The sequence below is a fragment of the Pseudophryne corroboree genome, chromosome 7, assembly GCF_028390025.1.
Source record: "Pseudophryne corroboree isolate aPseCor3 chromosome 7, aPseCor3.hap2, whole genome shotgun sequence".
NCBI lineage: Eukaryota > Metazoa > Chordata > Amphibia > Anura > Myobatrachidae > Pseudophryne > Pseudophryne corroboree.
The window spans coordinates 59766654-59780547 of record NC_086450.1 but is presented as its reverse complement, the minus strand read 5'-3'; the positions used below and the strand labels follow the sequence as shown (position 1 = coordinate 59780547).

General features: G+C 48.4%; 1 protein-coding gene across 3 annotated transcripts in view; it reads left to right on the top strand.

Moving 5' to 3' along the window:
- Nucleotides 1-13894, top strand: part of RBM44 (RNA binding motif protein 44) — a 457239-nt gene that overhangs the window by 132016 nt on the left and 311329 nt on the right. For all 3 annotated transcript variants that reach the window (XM_063933176.1, XM_063933175.1, XM_063933178.1), the window contains exon 4: nt 4926-4986. In XM_063933176.1, the coding sequence (XP_063789246.1) occupies nt 4926-4986 (61 nt within the window). The remainder of the gene's footprint in view (nt 1-4925; nt 4987-13894) is intronic.

The window sequence follows — 13894 nt, the reverse complement described above, 5'->3', positions numbered from 1 at the left end:
TGTCTGAGGAACTTGATACCTTAGACAAGGATACTATATTATTGACCTTGGGGCATATAAAAGACGCTGTCCTATATATGAGAGATGCTCAAAGAGACATTAGTCTACTGGGTTCTAGAATAAATGCTATGTCGATTTCTGCCAGAAGGGTCCTGTGGACTCGGCAATGGACAGGTGATGCCGACTCAAAAAGGCACATGGAGGTTTTACCTTACAAGGGTGAGGAATTGTTTGGGGAGGGTCTGTCGGACCTGGTCTCCACAGCTACTGCTGGAAAGTCAAATTTTTTGCCATATGTTTCCTCACAGCCTAAGAAAGCACCGTATTACCAAATGCAGTCCTTTCGATCACAGAAAAGCAAGAAAGTCCGAGGTGCGTCCTTTCTTGCCAGGGGCAGGGGCAGAGGAAAGAAGCTGCACAACACAGCTAGTTCCCAGGAACAGAAGTCCTCCCCGGCTTCCACAAAATCCACCGCATGACGCTGGGGCTCCACAGGCGGAGCTAGGCCCGGTGGGGGCGCGTCTCCGAAATTTCAGCCACAAGTGGGTTCACTCCCAGTTGGATCCCTGGGCAATAGATGTTGTGTCTCAGGGTTACAAGCTGGAATTCGAAGAGATGCCCCCTCACAGATACCTCAAATCGGCCCTGCCAGCTTCCCCCCTCGAGAGGGAAATAGTGTTAACTGCAATTCACAAATTGTATCTTCAACAGGTGGTGGTCAAGGTTCCCCTCCTTCAACAAGGAAGGGGTTATTATTCGACCATGTTTGTAGTACCGAAACCGGACGGTTCGGTCAGACCCATATTGAATTTAAAATCCCTGAACATATACCTGAAAAGGTTCAAGTTCAAGATGGAATCGCTGAGAGCGGTCATCGCAAGCCTGGAAGGGGGGGATTTTATGGTGTCTCTGGACATAAAGGATGCATACCTTCATGTCCCCATTTATCCACCTCATCAGGCGTACCTCAGATTTGTGGTACAGGATTGCCATTACCAATTTCAGACGTTGCCGTTTGGTCTCTCCACGGCTCCGAGAATATTTACCAAGGTAATGGCGGAAATGATGGTACTCCTGCGGAAGCAAGGGGTCACAATTATCCCATACTTGGACGATCTCCTCATAAAAGCGAGATCAAGAGAGCAGTTGCTGATCAGCGTAGCACGTTCTCTGGAAGTGTTACGGCAACACGGCTGGATTCTAAATATTCCAAAGTCGCAGTTGATTCCTACGACTCGTCTGCCTTTCCTGGGCATGATTCTGGACACAGACCAGAAAAGGGTTTATCTCCCGATAAAGAAAGCTCAGGAACTCATGACACTGGTCAGAAACCTATTAAGACCAAAACAGGTGTCAGTGCATCACTGCACTCGAGTCCTGGGAAAGATGGTGGCATCATACGAGGCCATTCCCTTCGGCAGGTTCCATGCGAGGACCTTTCAATGGGACTTACTGGACAAGTGGTCCGGATCACATCTTCAGATGCATCAGTTGATCACCCTATCCCCCAGGGCCAGGGTGTCTCTCCTGTGTTGGCTGCAGAGTGCTCACCTTCTCGAGGGCCGCAGATTCGGCATTCAGGACTGGGTCCTGGTGACCACGGATGCAAGCCTCCGAGGGTGGGGAGCAGTCACACAGGGAAGAAATTTCCAAGGTCTGTGGTCAAGTCAGGAGACTTGCCTTCACGTCAACATCCTGGAACTAAGGGCCATATACAACGCCCTACGTCAAGCGGAGACCCTGCTTCGCGACCAACCGGTTCCGATTCAGTCAGACAACATCACCGCTGTGGCTCATGTAAAGCGACAGGGCGGCACAAGGAGCAGGGTCGCAAATGCGGAAGCCACCAGAATTCTTCGCTGGGCGGAGAATCACGTAAGCGCACTGTCAGCAGTGTTCATCCCGGGAGTGGACAACTGGGAAGCAGACTTCCTCAGCAGGTACGACCTCCACCCGGGAGAGTGGGGACTTCATCAAGAAGTCTTCACGCAGATTGCAAGTCGGTGGGAACTGCCACAGGTGGACATGATGGCATCCCGCCTCAACAAAAAGCTACAGAGGTATTGCGCCAGGTCAAGAGACCCTCAGGCGATAGCTGTGGACGCACTGGTGACACCGTGGGTGTTCAAGTTGGTATATGTATTTCCTCCTCTTCCTCTCATACCCAAGGTGCTGAGAATCATACGAAAAAGAGGAGTGAGAACAATACTCATTGTTCCGGATTGGCCAAGAAGGACTTGGTATCCAAATCTGCAAGAAATGCTCACAGAGGAACCGTGGCCTCTTCCTCTAAGACAGGACTTGTTGCAACAGGGGCCCTGTCTGTTTCAAGACTTGCCGCGGCTGCGTTTGACGGCATGGCGGTTGAACGCCGGATCCTAGCAGAGAAAGGCATTCCGGATGAGGTTATTCCTACGCTGATAGGGGCTAGGAAGGATGTGACAGCTCAACATTATCACCGTATATGGCGAAAATATGTTGCTTGGTGTGAGGCCAGGAATGCCCCTACGGAGGAATTCCAGCTGGGCCGTTTCCTTCACTTCCTACAGTCAGGAGTGACTTTGGGCCTAAAATTGGGTTCCATTAAGGTCCAGATTTCGTCCCTATCCATTTTCTTTCAAAAAGAGCTGGCTTCTCTACCTGAAGTTGACGTTTGTAAAGGGAGTGCTGCATATTCAGCCCCCTTTTGTGCCTCCAGTGGCACCTTGGGATCTTAACGTGGTGTTGCGTTTCCTGAAATCCCACTAGTTTGAACCACTCAAAAGGGTGGAATTGAAATATCTCACGTGGAAGGTGGTCATGCTACTAGCCTTGGATTCGGCTAGGCGTGTGTCAGAATTGGCGGCTTTGTCACATAAAAGGCCCTATCTGGTTTTCCATGCGGATGGAGCAGAATTGAGGACCCGTCCACAATTCCTGCCAAAAGTGGTTTCATCTTTTCATATAAACCAACCTATTGTGGTGCCTGTGGCTACTACTGACTTGGAGGATTCCGAGTTGCTTGATGTGGTCAGGGCTTTGAAGGTTTATGTAGCCAGAACGGCTAGGGTCAGGAAAACAGAGTCCTTGTTTATCCTGTATGCTTCCAACAAGCTTGGTGCTCCTGCTTCAAAGCAAACTATTGCTCGCTGGATCTGTAACACGATTCAGCAGGCTCATTCTGCGGCTGGATTGCCGCTGCCAAAATCAGTTAAGGCCCATTCCACTAGGAAGGTGGGCTCTTCTTGGGCCCCTGCCCGAGGGGCCTCGGCATTACAGCTGTGCCGAGCGGCTACTTGGTCAGGTTCAAACACTTTTGCAAAGTTCTATAGGTTTGATACCCTGGCTGAGGAAGACCTCGTGTTTGCTCAATCGGTGCTGCAGAGTCATCCGCACTCTCCCGCCCGTTTGGGAGCTTTGGTATAATCCCCATGGTTCTTACGGAGTCCTCAGCATCCACTAGGACGTTAGAGAAAATAAGATTTTACTTACCGGTAAATCTATTTCTCGTAGTCCGCAGTGGATGCTGGGCGCCCGTCCCAAGTGCGGACTTCTTCTGCAATACTTGTATATAGTTATTGCTGCAATAAGGATTATGTTATAGTTGCATCAGGGTTGTACTGATGCTCTGTTGTTGTTCATACTGTTAACTGGGTAAGTTATCACAAGTTATACGGTGTGATTGGTGTGGCTGGTATGTATCTTGCCCTGGATTACCAAAATCCTTTCCTTGTACTGTCAGCTCTTCCGGGCACAGTTTCTCTAACTGAGGTCTGGAGGAGGGACATAGAGGGAGGAGCCAGAGCACACCAGAATCTAAATTCTTTCTTAAAGTGCCCATGTCTCCTGCGGAGCCCGTCTATTCCCCATGGTCCTTACGGAGTCCCCAGCATCCACTACGGACTACGAGAAATAGATTTACCGGTAAGTAAAATCTTATTTTTTCTTTTAAACTGGTCTGTTAAGATATTGTTATATGAAAACTTAATTGCTTATAGGCCCTACACATTTGACGATTGGCCACCGAGGTGGCCAACGGGCGACCTGGCGGCGGGGGGGGGGGGCAGTGACAGGGGGAGTGAAGTTTCTTCACTCCCCCCGTCACCCGGCTCCGTAGACTTGCAGGCAAATATGGACGATCTCGTCCATATTGGCCTGCATGCACAGCCGACATGGCACCAGCGATGGGCCGCGCATCGTTCATCGCTGGTGCCTCCACACTGCACGATATGAACGGTATCTCGTTCATTAATGAACGAGATCGTTCATATCGTGCAGTGATGTCGCCCAGTCTGTAGGGCCCATTAGTAGCAATGCCTTACACTATACCATAGTTACATAGTTAGTGAGGTTGAAAAGAAGCAAAATGCCCATCGGGTTCAAGCTGTAATGTAAGATCCGCTAAAATATTGATGTTTGGAGACGTTTGTCATTTGAATTTGTGTAGCTTTCCCGTGCATCACGGAGAATTGCCCTTTATTGTATCTTGTGATTAAGTATTGACTGCTATATAGTACAGTATATCTTGCAGCCAGTGAGGTGTGTGCAGTGTTTTTGCTATGTTGACCTGTTTTATGGTTAATGGTTTGGAAGGGTTTTCGATAAATCGTATCCGGTCCTTTTGCATACAATGTATCGTATGCGATCCCAACCATGCCTGCGGGATCCGTCATCTATAGTGCAGTACTTCCGATCTAGAGGCTACGATCCAATGCTCACTGGAGCGCGCATCGGATCGGAGGTAAAGCACATGCGATTTGCCCTTCTTCATCGATTTATCGCCCCGAAACGTCTGAATTGGATGAAATCAGGCAAAATCGCACTAGTGTATGGAAACCTTTTTACTTTTCAGCATTTTTTCACACCTGCCTAATAGTTTTGCACAGTTTGTCTATATAATAGAATTATTTTATTCTTACTGTTACATTCCTATTTTTATGCTAAAGACCTATCTAGTGAGGGCACCTGTGAAAACTGCAAATTGGCGAAGAAAGATTCTCTTAACAGGTATTCATAGTGTTCATTCCTTACTGTCGTACTCTTCATCTCTTGATGCACCTGTGTAGTTGTAAAAATGATAACATCTGCGTACACCAGATGTGGGATGTTACTGTAAAGCAGGGGTGGGGAACCTTTTTTCTACCGAGGGCCATTTGGATATTTATAAAATCCTTCGGGGGCCGTACAAAAATTCTCAACTTAAAAAATTACCCTGCCCCCCAGTAGGTCTGCCCCTTAGAGGTACTGTGTGTGCGCGCCGGAGGCGCGCGCCAAAAAAATGGGTGTGGCCAGTTAAAATGGGACGTGATATGCCCCCAATAGTGCGGTGCCAGATCCACAATTGCCCCCACAGTGCCAGATATACAAATGCCCCTCACAGTGCCAGGTATACAAATGCACCTCACAGTGCCAGGTATACAGATGTCCCCACAGTGCCAGGTATACAGATGCCCCCACAGTGCCAGGTATACAAATGCCCCTCACAGTGCCAGGTATACAGATGTCCCCACAGTGCCAGGTATACAGATGCCCCCACAGTTCCAGGTATACAGATCCCCCCACAGTGCCAGGTATACAAATGCCCCCCACAGTGCCAGGTATACAAATGCCCCCCACAGTGCCAGGTATACAAATGCCCCCCACAGTGCCAGGTATACAAATGCCCCCCACAGTGCCAGGTATACAGATGCTCTCCCCCCTCCCCTCCGTGCTGCTTACCGTGGGACACGGAGGAGAACGCGGCTGTCGGGTGGGAGCGGCGGCGTGTAGTACTTCAAACCAGCCGCCGGTTCGAGAGCCAATCAGAGCTCGCGGACCGGCAGCCGCGGCTCCTGATTGGCTGCCGGTCCGCGAGCTCTGATTGGCTCACGGACCGGCGGCTGGTTTGCAGTACTACACGCCTCCGCTCCCACTCGACAGCCGCGCTCTCCTCCCTGTCTCCCTGTTCTGACAGCTGAGACACGCTGCCGCCGGACTGAGCGGCAGCGTGTCTCACTGACACAAGCTGGTGGGCCGGACCAAACGGCTTATACGGCCCGCGGGCCGGAGGTTCCCCACCCCTGCTGTAAAGGTACAAGTAATTATCTCATACTTACCTACTGTATGTACCTGTAGGCCACGGATTAGACTGTTTACTTCACAAAATAGCAGGATGCTTGGTTACAATATTGCATACAATATTTAGCAAAAGTACATTAAAATAAAAAAGCAGAAATTTACAGTGTGTAGACCAGGCCTAGCCAACCTGTTGTTGTGCATCTACAAGTCCCAGCATACCCTGCTACACTTTTGCTATTAGGAAATGCTGAAACCGTTGCAGAGCATGGTGGGATTTGTAGTTTCACAATAGCTGGAGAGCCACAGGTTGGCCAGGCCTGTTGTAGACCATTTAGAATTCTATTTTCTAATGCTTGGGTAACAGTGAGAGATCTCTGTATTTGGCTAACTGATTTTCTCATACGTCCTAGAGCAGGGCTGGCCAAACCAGACCTCGAGATCTACCAACAGTTCACATTTTCCAGACCACCTAGCTGGTACACAGGTGTAGTCATTACTAATTAAGATGTGCTGCATTCATTCCTAACTGACCATTCTACAGATCTCCAGGAGGCCTGGAAAACATGAACTGTTGGTAGATCTCGAGGACCGGTTTGGCCAGCCCTGTCCTAGAGGATGCTGGGGACGACATCAAGACCATGGGGTATAGACGGGATCCACATGAGACATGGGCTCTCTAGAGACTTTTAATTGGGGGAGAACTGGCTCATCCATCTATGCCCCTCCTCCAGACCTCGGTTTTAGAAATGTGCTCAGGTCGACTGGATGCACTCTGAGGAGCTCTACTGAGTTTCTCTGAAAAGACTTATGTTAGTTTTTTTTTTTTTCAGGGAGATCTGCTGGCATCAGACTCCCTGCTTCGTGGGACTGAGGGGGCTGAAGCAGAACCAACTTCCTCAGAGTTTCATGGCTCTGCTTCTGGCTGACAGGACACCATTAGCTCCTGAAGGGAACTGAACGCTAGCCGTGTCTAGATGCTCACTCCCACAGCACGCCGTCACCCCCCTCACAGAGCCAGAAGTCAGAAGACAGGTGAGTATGAGAAGATTGAACTTCAATCAAGTAAGTGACGGCTGAGGTACGACGCGGCTGGCGGGAGCGCAGCGCGCCATTGCTGCCCACACACACAGGCATTGCAGGGTGCAGGGCGCGGGGGGCGCCCTGGGCAGCAAAATACCTCTATAAACTGGCTAATAGGGGGCATAAGATGCCCAGGCACAGCCCTACCCCCGCCAGTATAAATATTACAAACAGTCTCTGAGGTAACAAGGGCGGAGCTTCTTCCTCAGGCAGCCAGCACACTGCTCAGCACCATTTTCTCTCTCAGGCTGCAGAGATATAGCTGGTCCTCCTCCACTTCTGACTACAAGTATTCAGGGTGTAAATAAGGGGGGCACAAAGCGATTTGGGTGCTTTACAAATGTGTTTTACTGTGTAAAGAGCGCTGCATGTCAGTGGGCATTCTGTGTTCACAGACATTAAATACAGGCGCTGGGGTTGTGAGCTGGCTGCTCCTATCTGACAGATCCTATCTGGCTGCGTCCCTCTGACAGATTTTACTGTGGGTCTGTCCCCAAATAAGTCCCAGTGTGTCTGTGAGTGCTGTACAAGTGTGAGGCATGTCTGAGGCAGGGAGTTCCTCCCCGGAGGAAGCCATTTTAGGAACACAGAGTTGTAATGTGGTGGCGCTACCGGCACACCAAGAGCCTCCATGGGTGAAAGAGCTACGTGACAGTTTGCATCTGATTAACAGTAGATTGGATAAGTCTGAATCTAAGGCTGCATGCTAGAGAAAATCTGTGGAAGATGTGATTTTTCAGGATGCTGTTATTCCTTATGCGGACGGCCCCTCTGGGTCACATAAGAGACCATTTGCAAATGTTGTAAACACTGATACCGACACAGATTCTGATTCTTGTGTCGACGATAGTGAATCCAGAGAGATAGATCATAAATTGGCAAAAAGTATACAATATATGATTGTGGCTATAAGGGACATGTTGGAGGTTACAGAAAGCACTTCTGTACCTCAGGAGAAAGATTATTTATGTAAGGAAAAGAAATCCAAAGTCACGTTCCTTCCTTCACACGAACTAAATGCTCTGTTTGAAGGGATGTGGGTGAATCCTGATAAAAAAATTTCTATTCCCAAAAGGATTCACATAGCTTATCCTTTCCCGGTTGAAGACAGGAAAAAATGTGTTAGACAGTGCACTTTCCAGCTTGACAAAGAAGGTAATTCTCCCTGCTCCTGGCACGGCTTCTCTTAAAGAGCCGGCAGACCGCAAAATGGAAACGACATTGAAATCCATTTATGTTACCAATGGTACACTGCTCAGGCCCACTATTGCCTGCGCATGGGTGAGTCGCGATATTGAAAAATGGTCGGAAAGTGTGTCGTCAGAAATTGACACGATTGCTAAAGATGAGATACTCCTTAAATTAGGGAATATCAAGGACACTGCCGCCTACATGCTGGAAGTAATGAAGGATATTGGACTCTTGATTTCACAAGCCGCTACCATGGCAGTATCGGTTAGGCGGGCCTTATGGATTCGCCAGTGGAACGCGGATGCAGATTTCAAAAGAAACATGGAGGCTCTCCCATATAAAGGTGAGGCCTTATTTGGCGATGGCCTGGATGCGTTAGTCTCGGCGGCTACCGCAGGTACAGTTTTTACCCTCTGCGTCTGCATCGGCAAAAAGAAAAAAAAAGACCTGCAAATGCAGTCCTTTCGGCCCAATAAATACAATAAGACGAGAGGTTCCCCCTTCTTTGCAGTTAGGGGAAGGGGAAAGAAGCCCACACCGGCTCCAGGTTCCCAAGAGCAAAAGTCTACCCCTAATTCTGCCAAATCCCCAGCATGACGCTGGAACTCCCTTGCGGGAGGCCGCTCGGGTGGGGGCACGTCTCAAACTCCTCAGCCAGGATTGAATTCTATCTGGCCTGGACCCCTGGGTGTTGCAAATAGTATCCCAGGGGTACAAACTAGAGTTTCAAGACGTTCCCCCCATGCCGATTTTTCAATTCGACCTTGCCAGCTTCTCAGCCAGAGAGAGAAGCAGTAACAGCGGCAATCTAAAAATTATGTCAAGACCAGGTCATAGTCCTGGTACCGTTGTCACAACAAGGGCGGGGTTTTTATTCAAGCCTCTTTGTTCCGAAGCCGGATGGCTCGGTCAGACCGATCTTAAATCTAAAAGATCTGAATTTCTTCCTGAAAAGGTTCAAGTTCAAGATGGAATCACTTCGGGCGGTGATTGCCAGTCTGGAGGAGGGGGACTACTTGGTGCCGGTGGACATAAAGGATGCTTAGCTGCATGTTCCCATTTATCCTCCTCACCAGGCATATCTGAGATTTGCGATTCAGGATTGCGATTACCAATTCCAGACGTTACCTTTCGGTCTCTCCACGGCGCCGAGGGTATTCACCAAGGTGATGGTGGAGATGATGGTCCTCCTTCGTCAGAAAGGAGTCAGTATAATCCCTTATCTGGACGACCTCCTGATAAAGGCGAGATCCAGGGAGCAGTTATTACAAAACATATCCCTCTCCCTGTCAATACTCCAACAACACGGGTGGATCATAAATTACCCAAAGTCACAGTTGGAACCGACGACAAGGTTGTCTTTCCTCGGGATGATTCTGGACACAGAAGTTCAGAGAGTATTTATTTCTTCCGCTGGAAAAGGTTCTGGAAATCCAGAAAATGGTAAAACAGATATTGAAACCATCAAGTGTGTCGATCCATCAGTGCATTCGGTTGTTGGGGAAGATGGTGGCGGCCTACGAGGCCATACAGTTTGGCAGGTTCCATGCCAGAGTATTCCAGTGGGACCTGTTGGACAAATGGTCGGGGTCACACCTACACATGCACAGAAAGATAATCCTGTCGTCAAAAAAACAGGATTTCGTTCCTGTGGTGGTTGCACAGCTCTCACCTGCTAGAGGGACGCAAGTTCGGGATTCAGGACTGGGTCTTAGTAACCACGGATGCAAGTCTCCGAGGCTGGGGTGCAGTCTCTCAGGGAGAAAACTTCCACGGACGTTGGTCAGAACAGGAAGCCTGCCTTCACATAAACGTTTTGGAGCTAAGAGCCATTTACAACGGCCCTCAACAAGCGGTACATCTTCTTCAAGACTGTCCCGTGCAGATCCAGGCGGACAATGTAACAGCAGTCGCATACATAAACAGGCAGGGCGGAACGAAAAGCAGAGCGGCAATGGCAGAGGCGACAAAAATCCTCCGCTGGGCAGAAAAACATCTACAAGCTCTGTCGGCAATATTCATTCCGAGAGTAGACAACTGGGAAGCAGACTTCCTCAGCAGACACGATCTCCATCCAGGAGAGTGGGGCCTCCACCAAGAAGTCTTCGCAGAGGTGACAAGTCTTTGGGGATTTCCTCAAATAGACATGATGGCGTCTCGTCTCAGCAGAGATACTGTTCCAGGTCGAGAGACCCTCAAGCAGTAGCAGTGGATGCACTGGTGACCCACTGGGTGTTTCTTTCAGTGTATGTTTTCCCTCCACTTCCGCTGATCCCAAAAGTACTCAGGATCATAAGACAGACAAGGGTTTGAGCAATCTTCATTGCCCCAGACTGGCCAAGAAGTGCTTGGTACCCAGATCTTCAGCAGTTACTCATAGGAGATCCTCTGCCTCTTCCTCCTCGGGAGGAACTGCTGCAGCAGGGGCCGTGTGTGTACCAAGACTTACCGCTGCTACGTTTGATGGCATGGGTATTGAGCGCCGTATTCTAGCCAGGAAGGGTATTCCTAAGGAGGTCATCCCCACCCTTATTCAGGCCAGAAAGGGAGTAACGTCAAAACATTACCACCGTATTTGGAGAAAATGTGTGTCTTGGTGTGAATCCAAGAAGGCTCCTTCAGAAGAGTTTCACTTAGGACGTTTTCTCCATTTTTTGCAGGATGGTGTGGAGGCGGGCCTACGATTGGGATCAATCAAGGTCCAGATTTCGGCCTTGTCAGTGTTCTTCCAAAAACAATTGGCCTCTCTTCCAGAGGTTCAGACCTTCGTGAAAGGGGTTCTGCATATCCAGCCTCCATTCGTGCCTCCAGTGGCACCATGGGACCTTAACGTGGTATTGCAGTTCCTTCAATCGGATTGGTTTGAGCCTCTACAAAAGATAGAGGTGAAGTTTCTCACTTGGAAAGTGGTGATGCTTTTGGCATTGGCATCCGCGAGGCGGGTGTCTGAATTGGGGGCTTTGTCTCACAAGAGCCCTTACCTGATTTTCCATGAAGATAGGGCAGAGTTGCGAACTCAACAACATTTTCTTCCTAAGGTGGTTTTCTGCTTTCTCGTAAACCAACCTATTGTGGTGCCAGTAGTTACTGACACATTCACTGATTCAAAGTCTCTAGATGTGGTTAGAGCGTTGAAAATTTATGTTGCTAGAACAGCTCGTATACTTAAAACAGAGGCTCTGTTTGTCCTGTATGATCACAACAAGATTGGCTGTCCTGCTTCCAAGCAGACTTTTGCACGTTGGATTAGAAATACGATTCAGCAAGCTCATACTACGGCTGGATTGCCGTTACCGACGTCCGTAAAGTCCCACTCCACTAGGAAGGTGGGCTCTTCCTGGGCGGCTGCCCGGGGGGTCTCGGCATTACAACTTTGCCGAGCAGCTACTTGGTCAGGGTCAAACACATTTGCTAAGTTCTACAAGTTTGACACCTTGGCCAATGAGGACCTAAAGTTTGGTCAATCGGTGCTGTAGGGTCATCCGCACTCTCCCGCCCGTACTGGAGCTTTGGTATAGACCCCATGGTCTTGATGTCGTCCCCAGCATCCTCTAGTACGTATGAGAAAATAGGATTTTGATAACCTACCGGTAAATCCTTTTCTCCTAGTCCGTAGAGGATGCTGGGCGCTCGTCCCAGTGGTATCCGTTCAGATGGTCGACCATGTTATGGTCGGCAGTCATTAGGTCGACCACTATTGGTCGACATGGACACATGTTCGACACATGAAAATGGACGACACATGAAAGGTCGACACATGAAAAGGTCGACATGAGTTTTTTTAACTTTTTTCTTTTGGGGAACTTTTCCATACTTTACGATCCACGTGGACTACGATTGGAACGGTAATCTGTGCCGAGTGAAGCGAAGGCACCATGCCCGAAGCATGGCGAGCGAAGTGAGCCATGCGAGGGGATGCGGTGCACTAATTGGGGTTCCCCGTCACTTTACGCAAAAAACGACACCAAAAAAGGTTAAAAAACTCATGTCGACCTTTTCATGTGTCGACCATGTGTACATGTCGACCATGTCAATGTCGACCAATAGTGGTCGACCTAATGACTGTCGACCATAACATGGTCGACCATTTATACCGGAACCCGTCCCAGTGCGTACTTTACCTGCAGTTTAGTTATTACAGTTATACAAGTTGTGTTATCTTGGTTTCAGCATGTTGCTGCAATTGGTTCATGCCTGTTGGTGTGTGTTATGTTGAATGCTATGTGTGCGGCATGGTTGAGGGTGTGAGTTGGTAGATATCTCATCACTAGTTAAGTAATTCCTTTCCTCGAAATGTCAGTCTCCCTGGGCACAGTCCTATAACTGAGGTCTGGAGGAGGGGCATAGAGGGAGGAGCCAGTTCACACCCAATGAAAAGTCTTTAGAGTGCCCATGTCTCCTGCGGATCCCGTCTATACCCCATGATCTTGATGTCGTCCCCAGCATCCTCTACGGACTAGGAGAAAAGGATTTACCGGTAGGTTATCAAATCAAAATTTTCTGCAGAAGTGTTAAGCTGGCCATACACTAAACCAGTGGTTCCCAAACTGTCTTGAGTCACGATACCCAAGAGTATCAGCATTTATTTTTTTCACAGTACCCCTAGGATAAAAGTTGTTTTTGTTTTTTTTTTGGAAAAAAATAAAATAAATTAAATGATGTAAATTGTGCTTCACTGTCCTCCTTAGGGTTAGTTATATGGTGGTATACAGAGTTGTGCTTCTGATTGTCCACATGTTTTATGATTGACAGCCACAAGCAGTTTGACAATAAATAATTTTATTAGGTCCTGCACCACCAACCCAAGTCATCCCTGCAAGAGTCTTGGGGCACCCCGGGGTGCCTAGGCAAACAGTTTGGGAACCACTGCAGTAAACCATTATCGCTCCAACCAGCCAACTAAATGGCTGTTTCGGATTAATAATTTGCTGTTTGCTCCCATATACTGAAAAACGTCGGAGAACGGTCCGTCCAACTTGCAGGATAAATCAAACAAGTTTTATTTCTCTCCTATATTTGGGCGCTATCGTTCAGTGTAGGGGAAACGTTAGAAGCTTTCCACCTTAATAACTGAACGACCAGTCTGTCAGAAGTAGATGGACACTGCCCGTCTAGTAAAGATGATGTGTGCGGGTCCCCCAAGTTTGTAACCAACACTGATGCATTCAGCCTAGTGCTGTTTGCTCTACAATCAGGGGAGGGGGAAACAACATAGGGGTCATGGACTGAATATACGCGTGCTAATTAGAAAGTGATGGGGTAGGGGGTTATTTACTTTTATAAATGCCAACAGTTTAAATTATTAAAATACACATACAGATGAATTTATTTGAAAAATGCAGGAGTAGGCAGACACTGTCTACTTCTGTGACATCACAAGTTTTAAAAGGTTTGGGGGTCCGCTGAAAGAATTGATCGGCTGATCTCATGAAAAAAAAATTAGGTAACTGTGATCACCATTGGGCGTACGGAGAACCGTTTTTAGTTGGATGGTTGGAAGAAAGTTAGTCTAGTGTAACTTAGTTGCTATAGGCTCTTTTGTATATAGATGGGATATAGTGGGTATACTGTAGATTATATAAAGCCA